The sequence below is a fragment of the Salvelinus fontinalis genome, chromosome 1 (genome assembly GCF_029448725.1).
Source record: "Salvelinus fontinalis isolate EN_2023a chromosome 1, ASM2944872v1, whole genome shotgun sequence".
In the NCBI taxonomy this organism is placed as follows: Eukaryota; Metazoa; Chordata; class Actinopteri; order Salmoniformes; family Salmonidae; genus Salvelinus; species Salvelinus fontinalis.
This window is the reverse complement of record NC_074665.1, coordinates 90,660,471-90,681,874: the sequence shown is the minus strand read 5'-3', so window position 1 is coordinate 90,681,874 and position 21,404 is coordinate 90,660,471. Positions and strand designations below refer to the sequence as shown.

At 43.3% G+C, this 21,404-nt stretch overlaps 1 protein-coding gene across 1 annotated transcript in view; it reads right to left on the bottom strand.

The window, feature by feature from the left end:
• LOC129863623 (neurabin-2-like) overlaps window positions 1–20,955 on the bottom strand; it is a 49,464-nt gene extending 28,509 nt beyond the window's left edge. Inside the window, exon 1 of the mRNA XM_055935742.1 lies at window positions 18,856–20,955. Within this exon, the coding sequence (XP_055791717.1) occupies window positions 18,856–20,313 (1,458 nt within the window). The 5' untranslated portion in view covers window positions 20,314–20,955. The remainder of the gene's footprint in view (window positions 1–18,855) is intronic.
• Window positions 20,956–21,404: the final 449 nt, after the last annotated feature.

Genomic DNA, 21,404 nt, shown 5'->3' with positions numbered 1-21,404 from the left:
GCAGCCCATAGACTGTATAACACGGTGCCGCCCATAGACTGTATAACACGGTGCCGCCCATAGACTGTATAACACAGGCAGCCCATAGACTGTATAACACAGTGCAGCCCATAGACTGTATAACACAGTGCAGCCCATAGACTGTATAACACGGTGCCGCCCATAGACTGTATAACACGGTGCAGCCCATAAACTGTATAACACGGTGCAGCCCATAGACTGTATAACACAGTGCAGCCCATAGACTGTATAACACAGTGCCGCCCATAGACTGTATAACACAGGCAGCCCATAGACTGTATAACACAGGCAGCCCATAGACTGTATAACACAGTGTAGCCCATAGACTGTATAACACGGTGCCGCCCATAGACTGTATAACACAGTGCCGCCCATAGACTGTATAACACAGTGCAGCCCATAGACTGTATAACACAGTGCCGCCCATAGACTGTATAACACAGTGCAGCCCATAGACTGTATAACACGGTGCAGCCCATAGACTGTATAACACGGTGCCGCCCATAGACTGTATAACACAGGCAGCCCATAGACTGTATAACACGGTGCAGCCCATAGACTGTATAACACAGTGCAGCCCATAGACTGTATAACACAGGCAGCCCATAGACTGTATAACACAGTGCAGCCCATAGACTGTATAACACAGGCAGCCCATAGACTGTATAACACAGTGTAGCCCATAGACTGTATAACACAGTGTAGCCCATAGACTGTATAACACAGTGCAGCCCATAGACTGTATAACACAGTGCAGCCCATAGACTGTATAACACAGTGCAGCCCATAGACTGTATAACATGGTGCAGCCCATAAACTGTATAACATGGTGCAGTCCATAGACTGTATAACATGGTGCAGCCCAGCCAGAAAAGAGGAACAGAATGACCTTGTTGATTATCTGCCTAGACCCCCCCCCCCCCCCCCCCTTCTTGTGGGCAGTATCTAAGATATGACTGGCCAATATATTCCCTGGATACAATGTGTGAGATATGACTGGCCAATATATTCACTGGATACAGTGTGTTAGATATGACTGGCCAATATATTCCCTGGATACAGTGTGTTAGAGATGACTGGCCAATATATTACATGGATACTGTGTGTAACATATGACTGGCCAATATATTCCCTGGATACAGTGTGTGAGATATGACTGGCCAATATATTCACTGGATAGTACAGTGTGTGAGATATGACTGGCCAATATATTCACTGGATAGTACAGTGTGTGAGATATGACTGGCCAAAATATTCCCTGGATACAGTGTGTTAGATATGACTGGCCAATATATTCACTGGATAGTACAGTGTGTGAGATATGACTGCCCAATATATTCACTGGATACAGTGTGTGAGATATGACTGGCCAATATATTCCCTGGATAAAGTGTGTGAGATATGACTGGCCAATATATTCCCTGGATACAGTGTGTGAGATATGACTGCCCAATATATTCCCTGGATACAGTGTGTTAGATATGACTGGCCAATATATTCACTGAATAGTACAGTGTGTGAGATATGACTGGCCAATATATTCCCTGGATACAGTGTGTGAGATATGACTGGCCAATATATTCCCTGGATACAGTGTGTGAGATATGACTGGCCAATATATTCACCGGATACAGTGTGTGAGATATGACTGGCCAATATATTCACCGGATACAGTGTGTGAGATATGACTGGCCAATATATTCACTGGATACAGTGTGTGAGATATGACTGGCCAATATATTCACTGGATACAGTGTGTGAGATATGACTGGCCAATATATTCACTGGATACAGTGTGTGAGATATGACTGCCCAATATATTCCCTGGATACAGTATGTTAGATATGACTGGCCAATATATTCCCTGGATACAGTGTGTTAGATATGACTGGCCAATAGATTCACTGGATAGTATAGTGTGTGAGATATGACTGGACAATATATTCCCTGGATACAGTGTGTGAGATATGACTGGCCAATATATTCACTGGATAAAGTGTGTGAGATATGACTGGCCAATAGATTCACTGGATAGTACAGTGTGTGAGATATGACTGGACAATATATTCCCAGGATACAGTGTGTGAGATATGACTGGCCAATAGATTCACTGGATAGTACAGTGTGTGAGATATGACTGGCCAATATATTCACTGGATACAGTGTGTGAGATATGACTGCCCAATATATTCACTGGATAGTACAGTGTGTGAGATATGACTGGCCAATATATTCACTGGATAGTACAGTGTGTGAGATATGACTGGCCAATATATTCACTGGATACAGTGTGTGAGATATGACTGCCCAATATATTCCCTGGATACAGTGTGTGAGATATGACTGCCCAATATATTCACTGGATACAGTGTGTGAGATATGACTGCCCAATATATTCACTGGATACAGTGTGTGAGATATGACTGGCCAATATATTCACTGGATACAGTGTGTGAGATATGACTGGCCAATATATTCACTGGATACAGCCGCATTGTGCTGCATTACATCACCCTGGCTTCCCTGGTGGTCCAAGTAAAGACCCTCCATTTTACTAATGCTGCAAATATACTATAATTTCTATCTGCTAAATGGGTTTTTAACACATTTCAATATCTGGTTAACAAAGTCTACTGGGCTATAATTGCATCAAATACTATTTTTGTATTTGTTATTTGTTTGAATTGCAGAGAGCGTAAAAAAACTGATATGTATTCGTGACTGAAGCTAACACTGACTATGATTATTATGTGCTGTCACGGTGTAGGCTGCATATATTCATCAGAGAGAGAGGACTGGAGAAGGATGGTCGAGGTGGGACGATAGTTGGAGAGGGAGCAAGCCAGGTTAATTCTGTCACTGGTTGACATAGTGGTACATATTCAAATTAGATTATCTCAACAACAAAAATCTCCCAATCAATATTAGGCTCAATAATTCAATAGCTCAATAATTCATATTGTACCAGGAGAACAGGAGAGAACAGTTCTGAAATGCAGTGATGTATAAACAGGAAATATAGAGTATGTACAACCAAATAAATAAATCAATAAGAAATGAGGAGCTGGAGAGCAGCTTCCTGTGTTTAAAACAAGCAGACAGCCCAAAGGAGAGGCCTGTCTGGGGTGATCACAATGCTGCTATTTTTATCCACTTCTAAAAAAAAAACAGGAGGAGAATGGTGGCAGATAGAGAGAGGGAGTGAGAGAAAGAAAGCAGGGTGTTAGAAAGAGTGAACAAAGCCGGTAGTGTGAACTGAACTCTACCAGTGATACTGTTTGTGCCAGTTTTAGAAGAGAAAAAGTATATACATTTGACACAGACCCCAACGGTTGTCACCACAACAACCCCTGTGTGTGGGCGTCTGGGTGAGTGGGAGAGTATGGTTACAATGAGGGGGAAGTATTCACAAAAATGGCCAAGCACGAGAACTTCCTTTACCACAGAGAGACAGAAAGAGAGAGAACGGTAGACAGAGATAGAGATTCACTGGAATCAACACAATTAGACCCAACCAAATCATGAGAAAAACAAAAAGATAACTACTTGACACACTAAAAAGAATAACAAAAAAAATTTGCAAACTGGAATGTTATTCGGCCTCAAACCGAGAGTACACAGTGGCAAAATACCCAAACTTAAGGAAAGCTTTGACTATGTTCAGACTCAGTGAGCATAGCCTTGCTATTGAGAGAGAGGCCACTGTAGGCAGACCTGGCTCTTAAACCTGTTTGGGATAGGGGGCAGCATTTTCACTTTTGCATGAAATGCGTGCCCAGAGTAAACTGCCTGCTACTCTGTCCCAGATGCTAATATATGCATATTATTAGTAGTATTGGATAAAAAACACTCTGAAGTTTCTAAAACTATTTGAATGATGTCTGTGAGTATAACAGAACTCATATGGCACGCGAAAACCTGAGAAAAATCCAACCAGGAAGTGGGAAATCTGAGGTTTGTAGTTTTTCAAAGCTTGGCCTACCGAATACACAGTGTCTCTGGGGTTAAGTTGCACTTCCTAAGGCTTCCACTAAATGTCAACCGTCTTTAGAAACGTGTTTCAGGCTTCTGGTATAAAGGAGGGGTATGGGAGCTGAATTAGTCATGGGTCTGGCAGAGTGTCTCAGGCTCGTGACGCGCGCTCCCGACAGAGTTAGCTCTCGTTCCAGTGCTTTGCTACAGACAATGGAATTCTCCGGTTGGAACATTATTGATGATTTATGTTAAAAACATCCTAAAGATTGATTCCATACATCGTTTGATATGTTTCTACGACCTGTAACGGAACTTTGAGTTTTTGTCTGGACGTAGTGCTCATGAAGATGGATTGCTGGTCTGAACACGCTAACAACTAGTGGCTATTTGGAGATAAATTATGGACTTTATGGAACAAATCAGTCATTTATTGTTGAACTGGGATTCTTGGGAGTGCATTCTGATGAAGATCATCAAAGGTAAGTGAATATTTATCATGTTATTTCTAACTTCTGTTGACTCCAACATGCTGATATTTCTTTGGCTATAATGGGCTCTGAGCGCCGTACTCAGATTATGCTTTTCCGTAAAGTTTTTTTGAAATCTGACACAGCGGTTGCATTAAGGAGAAGTCTATCTTTAATTATGTGAATTACACTTGTATCTTTTATCAATGTTTATTATGAGTATTTCTGGGATTTTTGTGGCTATCTGCAAAAACACTGGATGTTTTGGAATCAAAACATTACTGCACGTAACGCGCCAATGTAAACTGAGATTTTTGGATATAAATATGCACATTATCGAAAAAAACATACATGTATTGTGTAACATGATGTCCTATGAGTGTCATCTGATGAAGATCATCAAAAATGTTAGTGATTAATTTTATCTATATTTCTGCTTTTTGTGACTATCTTTGGCTGGGAAAATGGCTGTGTGTTTTTTTGACTTGGCTCTGAACTAACATAATCATATGTTGAGCTTTCGCTGTAAAGCCTTTTTGAAATCGGACACGATGGGTAGATTAACAAGATGTTTATCTTTCATTTGCTGTCTTGGACTTGTTAATGTGTGAAAGAATTTCCTGCGCTGCATTTTCAGCGGAATGTTGTCAAGGGGTTCCACTAGCGGAACGCCTGCGCTAGAAAGGCACACTGCCCATGAAATGAGGTGGAATTTGAGCATCACTTCCTTACCTCCAGCCAAATGTATGACCATATCAGAGACTCATACAGTATTTCCCTCAGATTACACAGATCCATTTTTAATAAACTCACATCTATTGAGTGAAATAACACAGTGTGCAATCACAGCATCAAGATTTGTGACCTGTTGCCACAAGAAAATGTCAACCAGTGAAGAACAAACACCATTGTAAATACAACCTATATTCATCTGTGTATTTATTTTCTGTTTTGTACTTCAACTATTTGCACATTGTTACAATACCGTGTAATGTTTACTCTTTTATTTCACTTTTAACTATTTCACTTGCATTGGCAATGTAGGAGAGAGAGAGAGAGAGAGAGAGAGAGAGAGAGAGAGAGAGAGAGAGGAGAGAGAGGAGAGAGAGAGAGAGAGAGAGAGAGAGAGAGAGAGAGAGAGAGAGAGAGAGAGAGGAGAGAGAGAGAGAGAGAGAGAGAGAGAGAGAGAGAGAGAGAGGAGAGAGAAGAGGAGAGAGAGGAGAGAGAGAGAGAGAGAGAGAGAGAGAGAGAGAGAGAGAGAGAGAGAGAGAGAGAGAGAGAGAGAGAGAGAGAGAGAGAGAGAGAGAGAGAGAGATGAGAGAGAGAGACTAAGTCGCTGCTTTAGCTGGCTTGCTGGCGCTGCATGTGTGACTGTGGGACCTAATAGTATCAAGGCAGGGCTTCTCTCTCTCCTTGTGAATTCTGGAGACCTCAGGGCAATGCAGTGAGACTGAGCTGGGATTGCAAAGAACATACTGTGGATTATGCTTACTGTGGATTCGGCATACTGTGGATTCTGTTTACTGTGGATTCTGTTTAGGTGAAATGGTGCTGCCACAGTAATCAAATTCTGGGTAAATGCATTATCCCTTTCATACACATACCAAAATCCAACTAATGTATCATGCCTGCATTTTTATACCAAGGTTTTGGTATATCTGAAAGTGGTTGGAGGTTAAAAAAACAACAACAAAAAACATGGAAAAATAAAAGCCACCTAAAGACTTTGTCCTGCATTATCACAGACCTTGTAACCAAAATACAGGTGTCAGGTCTGTGTGAATCATTCTCTGGTTTTTTTGCAGGTAAATCATTAACACTTCCATTGTTTAACACCTCCCTATTTTGAACTGTAAACAGCCCACATGGTTTAACAACACCCCTCCAAATGTCCAAGTTACCCACTTATATAGAAAATAGAAATAATGGGGTGCAAAGGAGCAAAATAAATAAATAAATACAGTAGGGGAAGAGGTAGTTGTTTGGGCTAAATTATAGATTTATGCTAGGCTATGTACAGGTGCAGTAATCTGTGAGCTGCTCTGACAACTGGTGCTTAAAGCCAGTGAGGGAGATAAGTGTTTCCAGTTTCAGAGATTTTGGTAGTTCGTTCCAGTCATTGGCAGCAGAGAACTGGAAGGAGAGGCGGCCAAAGGACGAATTGGCTTTGAGGGTGACCAGAGAGATATACCTGCTGGAGCGCGTGCTACGGGTGGGTGCTGCTATGGTGACCAGTGAGCCGAGATAAGGCGGGGCTTTATCTAGCAAAGACTTATAGATGACCTGGAGCCAGTGGGTTTGGCGACGAGTATGAAGCGAGGGCCAGCCAACGAGAGTGTACAGGTCGCAGTGGTGGGTAGTATATGGGGCTTTGGTAACAAAACGGATGGCACTGTGATAGACTGCATCCAATTTTTTGAGTAGGGTATTGGAGGCTATTTTGTAAATGACATCGCTGAAGTCGAGGATCCTTCCTTCCTTCCTTCATACCTTTCCTTTCTATGTACACTAACCATGTGTAAACGCTTGTAAAAAGGCAGTGGGGCCCTCGTACTGTACAGACGGACAACACGGCCACTGCAGACAGAGCACTACTTCTGATATGGCAAGTCAACAGAAAGACTTCTCTGGTCAGTTTTACGATGTTTGGCAGCATGAGTGAAGGATGCTTTGTTGCGAAATAGGAAGCCGATTCTAGATTTAACTTTGGATTGGAGATGTTTGATGTGAGTCTGGAAGGAGAGTTTACAGTCTAACCAGACACCTAGGTATTTGTAGTTGTCCACATATTCTATGTCAGAATCGTCCAGAGTAGTGATGTTGGATGGGCGGGCAGGTGCAGGCAGCGATCGGTTGAAGAGCATGCATTTAGTTATACTTGTATTTAAGAGCAGTTGGAGGCCACGGAAGGACAGTTGTATGGCATTGAAGCTCGTCTGGAAGGTTGTTAACACAGTGGCCAAAGAAGGGACAGTTGTATACAGAATGGTGTCGTCTGCGTAGAGGTGGATCAGAAACTTACCAGCAGCAAGAGCGACACCATTGATGTATACAGAGAAGAGAGTCGGCCCAAGAATTGAACCCTGTGGCACCCCCATAGAGACTGCCAGAGGTCTGGACAACAGGCCCTCCAATTTGACACACTGAAATCTATCAAAGAAGTAGTTGGTGAACCAGGCGAGGCAATCATTTGAGAAACCAAGGCTAGTCTGCCGATGAGGATGTGGTGATTGACAGAGTCGAAAGCCTTGGCCAGGTCAATGAATACGGCTGCATAGTATTGTTTCTTATCGATGGCGGTTAAGATATCGTTTAGGACCTTGAGCGTGGCTGAGGTGCACCCATGACCAGCTCTGAAACCAGATTGCATAGCGGAGAAGGTGCGGTGGGATTCGAAATGGTCGGTAATCTGTTTGTTGACTTGGCTTTCGAAGACCTTAGAAAGGCAGGGTAGGATAGATATAGGTCTGTAGCAGTTTGGGTCAAGAGTATCCCCCCCTTTGAAGAGGGGGATGACCGCAGCTGCTTTCCAATCTTTGGGAATCTCAGACAACACGAGAGAGGTTGAACAGGGTAGTAATAGGGGTTGCAACAATTTTGGCAGATCATTTTAGAAAAAAAAGTCCAGATTGTCTAGCTCGGCTGATTTGTAGGGGTCCAGATTTTGCAGCTCTTTCAGAACATCAGCTGACTGGATTTGGGAGAAGGAGAAATGGGGAAGGCTTGGGCGAGTTGCTGTGGGGGGTGCAGTGCTGTTGACTGGGGTAGGGGTATCCAGGTGGAAAGCATAGCCAACCGTAGAAAAATGCTTATTGAAATTCTCAATTATAGTGGATTTATCTGTGGTGAAAGAGTTTCCTATCCTCAGTGCAGTGGGCAGCTGGGAGGAGGTGTTCTTATTCTCCATGGACTATACAGTGTCCCAGAACTTTTTTGAGTTTGTGTTAAAGGAAGCAAATTTCTGCTTGAAAAAGCTAGCCTTGGCTTTTCTAACTGCTTGTGTATATTGGTTTCTAGCTTCCCTGAAAAGTTGCATATCACGGAGAATGTTCGATAATGCAGATTGCCATAGGATGTTTGTGTGTTGGTTAAGGGCAGTCAGGTCTGGAGAGAACCAAGGGCTATATATGTTCCTGGTTCTAAATTTCTTGAATGGGGCATGCTTATTTAAGATGGTGAGGAAGGCATTTAAAAAAAAATAACCAGGCATCCTCTACTGACGGGATGAGGTCGATATCCTTCCAGGATACCCGGGCCAGATCGATTAGAAAGTCCTGCTCGCTGAAGTGTTTCAGGGAACATTTGACAGTGATGAGTGGAGGTCGTTTGACCGCTAACCCATTACGGATGCAGGCAATAAGGCAGTGATCGCTGAGATCTTGGTTGAAAACTGCAGAGGTGTATTTAGAGGGCAAGTTGGTTAGGATGATATCTATGAGAGTGCCCGTGTTTACGGATTTGGGGTGGTACCTGGTAGGTTCATTGATAATTTGTGTGAAATTGAGGGCATCAAGCTTAGATTGTAGGATGGCTGGGGTGTTAACCTGTCTAGGATCAGCGTGCCGCTAGCGGCACTCCCCCCCCCCCCCCACTGAAAAACCAGTGCCGCGAAATTCAAAAAAAATATTTTTTTAAAATATTTAACTTTCACACATTAAAGTCCAATACAGCTAATGAAAGACACAGATCTTATGAATCCAGTCAACATTTCCGATTTTTAAAATGTTTTACAGGGAAGACACAATATGTAAAGATGTACATCTATTACCTAAAAACACATTAGCATATTCCACCATCTTTTATTTGTCCACCAACACCAGTAGCCATCACCAATTCGGCTAAACTAAGATATTTATAGCCTCTAACCAACAAAAAAACTCATTAGATGACAGTCTGATAACATATTTATGGTATGGGATAGGTTTTGTTAGAAAAAAGTGCATATTTCAGGTAGATGGCATAGTTTACAATTGCACCCACCATCACAAATGGACTAGAATAATTACAATGAGCAACGTGTTTACCTAACTACTAATCATCAAACATTTCGTAAAAATACACAGCATACACGAATCGAAAGACACAGATCCTGTGAATACAGACAATATTTCAGATTTTCTAAGTGTCTTACAGCGAAAACACAATAAATCGTTATATTAGCTTAGCACATAGCAATTAGCAGCCCAGCATTGATTCTAGCCAAAGTGAGCGATAAAAGTCAACATCGCCAAAAGATATTAATTTTTTCACTAACCTTCTCAGAATTCTTCCGATGACACTCCTGTAACATCACATTACAACATGCATATACAGTTTGATCGAAAATGTTTATATTTAGCCACCAAAATCATGGTTAGACAATGTGAAATGTAGACAAGCTGGTAAAGAAAACGTCCTTGCGCCACTTAGACAGTGATCTACTCTTATACATAAATACTCATAAACGTGACTAAAAAATATAGGGTGGACAGGGATTGATAGACAATTTAATTCTTAATACAATTGCGTTATTACATTTTTTAATTTATCCTTACTTTTCAATACAGTTTGCGCCAAGCGAAGCTACGTCAAAAAACATGGCGTCCTAAGCCACTAAAATGTTTCGACAGAAACACGATTTATCATAATAAAAATGTCCTACCTTGAGCTGTTCTTCCATCAGTATCTTGGGCAAAGGATCCTTTCTTGGGAGAAATCGTCTTTTGGTGGAAAGCTGTCCTCTTGCCATGTGGAAATGTCAACTACGTTCGGGATGAACTGAAAAGCGTGACCAACTTTTCACATCGTTGCAAAAATAAATGTCCCAAAATCGCACTAAACGGATATAAATTGCTATAAAACGCTTTAAATTAACTACTTTGTGATGTTTGTAACTCCTATAACGAGTGAAAAGATGACCGGAGAAATATAACAGGCTAAACTAACGCTTGGAACAGGAGAGGGTCGGTGTCTTCCACGCGCGTTACGCAGCAAGAAAAGACTTGCTAGCTAAAGGTTTTTTTCATTTGTAGGGCCTGTGAACGAGCAATCGAGCCCGTTGGAATCGTCATCACGTAAAGGCATCCAGGGGAAGACGTAAGAAGTGTCCGTATAGTCATAGCAACGACAGTGCCCGTTTAAATGACTTCAGAAAAGTGGCCAACGTTTCTCAAATCTGACTCCATGTCAGGGAAATTGCTGTAGAATGGGCTCTGTTCCACTTAGAGACAAAATTTCAACTCCTATAGAAACTATAGACTGTTTTCTATCCAATAATAATAATAATATGCATATTGTACGATCAAGGATTTTGTGGGAAGCCGTTTAAAAAATTAGCCACATTAGCATAAATAGTCTAAACAGCGCCCCCATCCCCAACAGGTTAAGCATGTCCCAGTTAAGGTCACCTAGCAGCACGAGCTCTGAAGATAGATGGGGGGCAATCAGTTCACATATGGTGTCCAGAGCACAGCTGGGGGCAGAGGGTGGTCTATAGCAGGCGGCAACGGTGAGAGACTTGTTTTTAGAGAGGTGGATTTTTAAAGGTAGAAGTTCAAATTGTTTGGGTACAGACCTGGATAGTAGGACAGAACTCCTCAGGCTATCTCTGCAGTAGATTGCAACACCGCCCCCTTTGGCCGTTCTATCTTGTCTGAAAATGTTGTAGTTAGGGATGGAGATTTCAGGGTTATTGGTGGTCTTCCTAAGCCAGGATTCAGACACGGCTAAGACATCCGGGTTGGCAGTGTGCTAAAGCAGTGAGTAAAACAAACTTAGGGAGGAGGCTTCTAATGTTAACATGCATGAAACCAAGGCTATTACGGTTACAGAAGTCATCAAAAGAGAGCGCCTGGGGAATAGGAGTGGAGCTAGGCACTGCAGGGCCTGGATTAACCGCTACATCACCAGAGGAACAGAGGAGGAGTAGGATAAGGGTACGGCTAAAAGCTAGGAGAATTGGTCGTCTAAGACGTCTGGAACAGAGAGTAAAAGGAGCAGGTTTCTGGGGGCGATAAAATAGCTTCAAGGTATAATGTACAGACAAAGGTATGGTAGGATGTGAATACAGTGGAGGTAAACCTAGGCATTGAGTGATGATGAGAGAGGTATTTTCTCTAGAAACATCATTGAAACCAGGTGATGTCATCGCATGTGTGGGTGGTGGAACTGAAAGGTTGGATAAGGTATAATGAGCAGGGCTAGTGGCTCTACAGTGAAATAAGCCAATAAACACTAACCAGAACAGCAATGGACAAGGCATATTGACATTAAGGAGAGGCATGCTTAGTCTAGTGATCATAAGGGTCCAGTGAGTAGTGAGGTTGGTTGGGGTCACGGCGATTCAGACAGCTAGCCAGGCCATGGGTAGCAAGCTGGCAGAGGATGGAGGTCTGTCTTTAGCTACCTCCTGCGTTTCCGTGGGTAGATTAGTGGGGTTCTGTGTGGTAGAGGGGACCAATCCAATTGGCAAAATAGTTATAGTTATAGTGGCCCAAGAAAATTGTTTGAAAGATGGTCATGTAAAGATTGCCTTAGATTTTTTACAGGTAACATACCACACCTTCTGTCTAAAATGAGTATACATGTAATTGGCAAATAAAGGTAATTATGCCAGGTGTGAATGTTCTAGCATATGCCTAACTAACCAGATTGAATACAATGGGAACCCCATCCACAGTTGATAGCCCATCAGCAGGAAATGAAGCATGCTAATTCTGGATAATGAAGGCTACAGCCATATCAGGGCTACTTCTCTACCATGCTGAGAGAGAAATCCTTAATATGACTTCTCCTCATCTAGTGATGTAGTGATGTACCGTGACTTACTTAAAGTTCATGAGCATGAACCAACCACCAACCAGCCCATATAAACCAACCACTTATTCTTCTTTGGAGTTTAATGGCAGTTTGCAAAACATATTTGTAGGTACATTACTGCCACCCATATAAAACCAACCACTGCACTACTGTTGACCTTTTATAAACCCAGCCAGTCAGAATATCCCAACACACAATAAGAGAGCAGCTACGCTAATTATTCTGCCTCTTTGTTCCTCCCTAACAATTATTTACAGAGTAGAGAGAGAGTGTAAAGAGAGCGAGTAGAGAGAGAAATAGAGATAGAGAGAAAAGGTAGAGAGAGGGAGAGAGTAAAGAGAGAGAGTAGATAGAGAGAGAGAGAAAAAGTAGAGAGAGTAAAGAGAGAGAGAGGGAGAGAGAGTAAAGAGCGAGAGTAGATAGAGAGAGAGTAGATAGAGAGATAGAGAAAGGGAGAGAGAGTAAAGAGAGAGAGTAGATAGAGAAATAGTAGAGAGAGAGTAGATAGAGAGAGTAAAGAGAGAGAGTAGATAGAGAAATAGTAGAGGGAGAGAGAGTAGATAAAGAGAGAGTAAAGAGAGAGAGTAGATAGAGAAATAGTAGAGAGAGAGTAGATAGAGAGAGTAAAGAGAGAGAGTAGATAGAGAAATAGTAGAGGGAGAGAGAGTAGATAAAGAGAGAGTAAAGAGAGAGAGTAGATAGAGAAATAGTAGAGAGAGAGAGTAAAGAGAGAGAGTTGATAGAGAAATAGTAGAAAGAGAGAGTAGAGAGAGAGAGGAGAGAAGAGAGAGAGTAGAGAGAGTAGAGAGAGTAGAGAGAGTAGAGAGAGTAGAGAGAGTAGAGAGAGTAGAGAGAGTAGAGAGAGTAGAGAGAGAGAGAGAGAGAAGAGAGAGAGAGAAGAGAGAGAGAGAAGAGAGAGAGTAGAGAGAGTAGAGAGAGTAGAGAGAAGAGAGAGTAGAGAAAGTAGAGAGAAGAGAGAGTAGCGAGAGTAGAGAGAGAGAGAGAGAAGGGCCTGGGCCCTGACAGTAAATTTAAATAAGACAAAATAATAGTGTTCCAAAAAAGCTCCAGTTACTAGGACCACAAATACAAATTTCATCGAGTCACCGTTGCCCTAGAGCACACAAAAAACTATACATACCTCGGCCTAAACATCAGCGCCACAGGTAACTTCCACAAAGCAGTGAACGATCTGAGATACAAGGCAAGAAGGGCCTTCTATGCCATCAAAAGGAACATAAAAATTGACATACCAATTAGGATCTGGCTAAAAATACTTGAATTAGTTATAGAATCTATTGCCCTTTATGGTTGTGAGGTCTGGGGTTCGCTCACCAACCAAGAATTCACAAAATGGGAAAAACATTCAATTGAAACTCTGCATGAAGAATTCTGCAAAAATATCCTCCGTGTACAACATAAAACACAAAATAATGCATGCAGAGTAGAATTGGGACGATACCCACTAATTATCAAAATCCAGAAGAGCCGTTAAATTCTACAACCACCTAAAAGGGAGCGAATCCCAAACCATCCATATCAAAGCAATCACTTACAGAGAGATGAACTTGGAGAAGAGCCCCCTAAGCAAGCTGGTTCTGGGGCTCTGTTCACAAATGCAAACAGACCCCACAGAACCTCAGGACAGCAACAGACTTATACCCAACAAAATTATGAGAAAACAAAAAGATAATTATTTGACACTTTGGAAAGAATTAACAAAAAAACAGAGCAAAGTAGAATGATATTTGGCCCTAAACAGAGAGAACACAGTTGCAGAATACCTGATCACTGTGACTGACCCAAACTTAAGGAAAGCTTTGACTATGTACAGACTCAGTGAGAATTGCGTGCGTGCGTGTGTGTAAATGTGTGTATGTGTGTGTATGTATGTATGTATGTATGTATGTACAGTGGGGCAAAAAAGTATTTAGTCAGCCACCAATTGTGCAAGTTCTCCCACTTAAAAAGATGAGAGAGGCCTGCAACTATGACAGACAAAATGAGAAAAGAAAATCCAGAAAATCACATTGTAGGATTTTTAATGAATTTATTTGCAAATTATGGTGGAAAATAAGTATTTGGTCACCTACAAACAAGCAGGATTTCTGGCTCTCACTGACCTGTAACTTATTCTATTAGTGAATAGGGGCCGCTGTTTTCACTTTGGGGAAAAATCGTGCCCAAATTAAACGGCCTCGTACTCTGTTCTAGATCATACGATATGTATCATATGATACGACACTCTGAGGTTTCTACAACTGTTTGAATTATATCTGTGAGTAAAACAGAACTCATTTGGCAGCAAACTTCCAAATAGGAAGTGAAAATTCTGAAAATGGGGCTCTGTGTCAAGCCTTGCCTATTCAATTGCCTTATATTTATGGATCTGTATGCACTTCATACGCCTTCCACTAGATGTCAACAGGCAGTAAAATGTTGAATGGGTTGTCTAGCTTGATGTGAGACCGAATGAGAGCTTTTGGAGTGACAGGTCCGCCCTATTGGCAGTATTTAGCACCAGGGAACCCCACATTGTCTTCTGAAATGCGTTAGGTATACACGACGAAATGCTCCGTCTTGGAATTTTTGGTTACATATGAGAAAAACATCATAAAGATAGATTTTCAACTGAGTTTGACCAGTTTATTCGACGTTTATTGTGACTTTTGGAATTTTTCGTTCCATGCGCCAAGAGTTGATGGACATGTGCCCTCCACAATGCTAGACAAAGTTGCTAATTCGACAGAAGAAATGGACATTGTAAAACAAAACAATGATTTATTGTGGAACTAGGACTCTTTGCACCTCATTCTAAAGGAAGATCATCAAAGGTAAGAGAATATTTATGATGTTATTTTAGTGGAATATGTTGGCTCCAACATGGCGGAGAATTGCTGGGCGCTGTCTCAGAATATTGCATGCTGTACTTTGTACTAAAGTTATTTTTTTGTATCTAACACAGCGGTTGCATTAAGAACCAGTGTATCTTTCATTTGCTGTACAACATGTATTTTTTAGTAAAGTTTATGATGAGTTTTTTGATTAGATTACATGACTGTCCAAAATTTCTCCGGACAATTTGGTGCATTATGGCGCCGTATTCAAAATGTAAAACCAGGATTTGTAGCTATAAATATGCACATTTTCGAACAAAACATAAATGTATTGTATAACATGATGTTATAAGACTGTCATCTGATGAAGTTGTTCAAAGGTTAGTGATTAATTGTATCTCTATTTGTGGGTTTTGTGAAAGCTATGTTAGCGGTGAATAAATGGCGTTGTGTGTTTGGCTATTGTGGTGAGCTAACATAAATACACTGCTCAAAAAAAATAAAGGGAACACTTAAACAACACAATGTAACTCCAAGTCAATCACACTTCTGTGAAATCAAACTGTCCACTTAGGAAGCAACACTGATTGACAATAAATTTCACATGCTGTTGTGCAAATGGAATAGACAAAAGGTGGAAATTATAGGCAATTAGCAAGACACCCCCAATAAAGGAATGGTTCTGCAGGTGGTGACCACAGACCACTTCTCAGTTCCTATGCTTCCTAGCTGATGTTTTGGTCACTTTTGAATGCTGGCGGTGCTCTCACTCTAGTGGTAGCATGAGACGGAGTCTACAACCCACACAAGTGGCTCAGGTAGTGCAGCTCATCCAGGATGGCACGTCAATGCGAGCTGTGGCAAAAAGGTTTGCTGTGTCTGTCAGGGTAGTGTCCAGAGCACGGAGGCGCTACCAGGAGACAGGCCAGTACATCAGGAGACGTGGAGGAGGCCGTAGGAGGGCAACAACCCAGCAGCAGGACCGCTACCTCCGCCTTTGTGCAAGGAGGTGCACTGCCAGAGCCCTGCAAAATGACCTCCAGCAGGCCACAAATGTGCATGTGTCTGCTCAAACGGTCAGAAACAGACTCCATGAGGGTATGAGGGCCCGACGTCCACAGGTGGGGGTTGTGCTTACAGCCCAACACCGTGCAGGACATTTGGCATTTGCCAGAGAACGACAAGATTGGCAAATTCGCCACTGGTGCCCTGTGCTCTTCACAGATGAAAGCAGGTTCACACTGAGCACATGAGCACATGTGACAGACATGACAGAGTCTGGAGACGCCGTGGAGAACGTTCTGCTGCCTGCAACATCCTCCAGCATGACCGGTTTGGCGGTGGGTCAGTCATGGTGTGGGGTGGCATTTCTTTGTGGGGCCGCACAGCCCTCCATGTGCTCGCCAGAGGTAGCCTGACTGCCATTAGGTACCGAGATGAGATCCTCAGACCCCTTGTGAGACCATATAATGACACATGCACATTTGTGGCCTGCTGGAGGTCATTTTGCAGGGCTCTGGCAGTGCTCCTCCTTGCACAAAGGCGGAGGTAGCGGTCCTGCTGCTGGGTTGTTGCCCTCCTACGGCCTCCTCCACGTCTCCTGATGTACTGGCCTGTCTCCTGGTAGCGCCTCCATGCTCTGGACACTACGCTGACAGACACAGCAAACCTTTTTGCCACAGCTCGCATTGATGTGCCATCCTGGATGAACTGCACTACCTGAGCCACTTGTGTGGGTTGTAGACTCCGTCTCATGCTACCACTAGAGTGAGAGCACCGCCAGCATTCAAAAGTGACCAAAACATCAGACAGGAAGCATAGGAACTGAGAAGTGGTCTGTGGTCACCACCTGCAGAACCATTCCTTTATTGGGGGTGTCTTACTAATTGCCTACAATTTCCACCTTTTGTCTATTCCATTTGCACAACAGCATGTGAAATTTATTGTCAATCAGTGTTGCTTTCTAAGTGGACAGTTTGATTTCACAGAAGTGTGATTGACTTGGAGTTACATTGTGTTGTTTAAAGTGTTCCCTTTATTTTTTTGAGCAGTGTATATATTGTGTTTTCGTTGTAAAACACTTTTAAAAAATCGGAAATATTGGCTGGATTCACAAGATGTTTATCTTTCATTTGCTGTACAACATGTATTTTTCATAAATGTTTTATGATGAGTATTTATGTATTTCACGTTGCTCTCTGTAATTATTCTGGCTGTTTTGGTGCTATTTGTGACAGTGGCTGCAATGTAAAACTATGATTTATACCTATAAAAATGCACATTTTCGAACAAAACATAAGTGTATTGTATAACATGATGTTATAAGACTGTCATCTGATGAAGTTGTTCAAAGGTTAGTGATTCATTTTATCTCTATTTGTGGGTTTTGTGAAAGCTATGTTAGCGGTGAATAAATGGCGTTGTGTGTTTGGCTATTGTGGTGAGCTAACATAAATATATATTGTGTTTTCGCTGTAAAACATTTTAAATATCAGACATGTTGGCTGGATTCACAAGATGTCATTTTCATTTGCTGTATTGGACTTGTTAATGTGTGGAAGTTAAATATTTCAAAAAAATATTTTTGAATTTTGCCCGCTGCGAAGGCAGTGGAATGTTGTGGGTGTTCCGCTAGCGGAACCCCGGGGCGAAAGAGGTTAAGAGGCTCCTCTGTCCTCCACTCGTTACCAGTATTAATGGCACCTGTTTGAACTTGTTATCAGTATAAAAGACACCTGTCCACAACCTCAAACAGTCACACTCCAAACTCCACTATGGCCAAGACCAAAGAGCTGTCAAAGGACACCAGAAACAAAATTGTAGACCTGCACCAGGCTGGGAAGACTGAATCTGCAATAGGTAAGCAGCTTGGCTTGAAGAAATCAGCTGTGGGAGCAATTATTAGGAAATGGAAGACATATAAGACCACTGATAATCTCCCTCGATCTGGGGCTCCACGCAAGATCTTGTGGGGTCAAAATGATAAGAACGGTGAGCAAAAATCCCAGAACCACACGGGGAGACCTAGTGAATGACCTGCAGAGAGCTGGGACCAAAGTAACAAAGCCTACCATCAGCAAGGGCATTGAAGATGAAACGTGGCTGGGTCTTTCAGCATGACAATGATCCCAAACACACCGCCCGGGCAACGAAGGAGTGGCTTCGTAAGAAGCATTTCAAGGTCCTAGAGTGGCCTAGCCAGTCTCCAGATCCCCATAGAAAATCTTTGGAGGGAGTTGAAAGTCCGTGTTGCCCAGCAACAGCCCCAAAACATCACTGCTCTAGAGGAGATCTGCATGGAGGAATGGGCCAAAATACCAGCAACAGTGTGTGAAAACCTTGTGAAGACTTACAGAAAACGTTTGACCTCTGTCATTGCCAACAAAGGGTATATAACAAATTATTGAGATAAACTTTTGTTATTGACCAAATACTTATTTTGCACCATAATTTGCAAATAAATTCATAAAAAATCCTACAATGTGATTTTCTGGATTTTTTTTCTCATTTTGTCTGTCATAGTTGAAGTGTACCTATGATGAAAATTACAGGCCTCTCTCATCTTTTTAAGTGGGAGAACTTGCACAATTGGTGGCTGACTAAATACTTTTTTGCCCCACTGTATGTATGTATGTATGTATGTATGTATGTATGTATGTATGTATGTATGTATGTATGTATGTATGTATGTATGTGTGTATGTGTGTGTGTGTGTGTGTGTGTATGTGGGTGTTTATTCTATTAGAATGTGAACTCACCTTGATAGGCCCCGTGCTGAAGCAGATCTTCCGGCTAGGTGGAGGGTCCTCCTCTTCAGGTAGCCCAGGTTTCTCATGACAGCTGGACTCGGGCTCGTATGGCTCATCATCCTCCTCTTCTTCCTGCTGGCTCCCTCCAGAGTCCTCCCCCACTGCACTGTACATTCTGATAGCCACCTGTTCTCCCCCTGACTGATCCTCCTTTACAGTCCTCTCTTCCCCCTCTGCTGTACCCCCCTGGCCAATCTCTCCATCTCCACCCTGCCTCCCCCTCTCACTGCTAGTGCCCTTGGGAGAGGTCTCCCTTACCTGGGCCTCTCTCTCTGTACTGTTCTCTCCATTCTCCAGAGAGAAGTGGTGGATGTCAGATTTAACTATGGTGCTGCTGGGCTCCAGGTCGCCAGAACGATCCTCAGACTGGGCCTCAATTTTGGCCTGGGACCCAGAGTCTGGCCCAGTCTTATCCCGGCCCTCTCTGGGCTCAGGGAGTGTGTGGCCACTGTGGCCTCCATTCTGCCCTCCGCTTTGGCCATCGGAGGTGGAGGAGGATGAGGCCCTGAGGCTTCTGGGAGGTCCATCCTGGTCCCTCTGGCTGCGGCCCCAACCCCCTTCCTCCTCCTGGCTGGTTGGTGGGAGGGCAGAAGCACGATTCGCCCTCTTAGAGATGATTTTGGAGTTGAGCTGCACCCCCACCTTGGTGCTGACCCCCCGGGAGGGCAGCGGAGGTGTGGAGGAGAGGCGGTGCAGGTTGTTGCGGAGCTCAGAGGCCCGCTCGAAAACAGCACTGAGCTGGGAGACGGTGGGGGACACGGCCTCGGTGGTGTCCAGGCTGTCCAGGGACTCTGTGCTGCCATTGAACCGTGCCACCACGTCCAGCCTGCCATCCTGGATGCCCAGGCCCGAGGTCTGCTCTGTCTTTAGCAGGACCCGGTTGGTGGCAGCAGCCTGCTTCTCCCGCTCCAGCTGCTGGGCCGCCTTCTGTTGTTCGAAAATCTTCCGTGTCTCCTGCAACTTGGAGTAGCTGGGTGATGAGGCTATGGGAGCCTGCCCATTCTCAGCTTTGGCATTAGGGTCGAACCGGTTAACCCGCTCTGAGACAGTGGATCCCAGCTTCAGCAAGGCGCTGTGGTCCACATTCTCATTCAGGCTACCGGCTCTGGGGAGGGAGAGACGCACTCTCTCAGTAGTCTTCTCTGGGTCCTCCCCTTCCTCTGTGCAGGGAGATGTGCTCCCTGGGCCTTGCATCTGCTGGAACATGTTCTTGATACGGTGCACATTGGAGCCATAACTCCTGCGACCGCGGGGGCCTTCCTGCATATGATCGCCTTTTGCAGCATTGTCCTTGGCAGGCCTCAGCGGCTGCATCCCCGCCTCGTATGCGTTCCGGTGCGGGGATGGGCTCCTCAGCGTCGAACCGGAGCCGGTGCTTTTGGAAGATGGGGAATCGGTCTTCATCATGATCAGTCAAGCATCACAACCGCTGCTCAGCAACGACATATTTGCCTTTCCTTTCCTCGGTTGTCAGCAAAAATTGGTCCGTTCTCACCGACAGTCAATTATGTTGGGGACACGGTGAGCCTATGTGCCGTGCCGAATAGAATTGAATAGCAGAAGAGAATAAAAAAACGACGGTATTGTTTTAGGCTGCGTGCATCCAGGGTTTTCCTATGGAAATTGAAAACGATACATTAGTATTTGAACGCCAACCTGACCAAAAACCCGGATAAAATGCCCTGGTTACAAAAACATCCCTGCAGAAAACTGGAACAGTAACCTAATGAACGCTGGATTTTCCGCTGACGAAAGATTTATTCCGTTTAATCCCTTTTCACCAGCAGCAGCATCATTTTGATCTCTTGATTTTCTGAGCTGCTGATTTATGCCACGGTGTCCTCTTCGCTCGCGTAAAACGGTCCGGGTTCCTTGGGACGTCCCAACTCTGGAATTACCTTGTTGAAGTTGACATTTAAAATGGTTAAGGTTAGGGTTAGGTAAGGGTAATGGTTAAAGTAGGGGTTAGGGTTTAGGGTACGGACGTCTCAAGGATTCCGTATAGCACTTACCCACGTTAACGCTGCTGGGGATCGGGCGCAACGGGGTCATAGCGCCGGTCGTTTCACTGGTCCTCTACGTTTTAATTCCTACACCTGGAATATAAATTTAGTGATAATCAATATATTTGTGAGGCCTACACACGTTTTGTATCATTAAAAGTATGATATCAAATAGACGAGCCAAATAAACATAAATCTACTTTATTCAAAGAATTGGGGCACTTTAGGAACCCGAGGGCGTCAGATTACTGTGTCCGTTTAATATCGTCTGGTTCCGCATCTCATGCGCTCCATACCGTGTCCGTCCAATGCGTTTTCCATAGCTACGAATAAAGACTGTAAATTAGCTATATCTCAGAATATGTAGGCAGATAAGTTTTAACGTTACGATCAGAAAAAATATAACATAATATAAAATCACAGTGATGGGGGCAGACATTTTGATCAAGAGAAACCTTTAGAAAATATGCACTTTTCTCCAACACTAAACATACA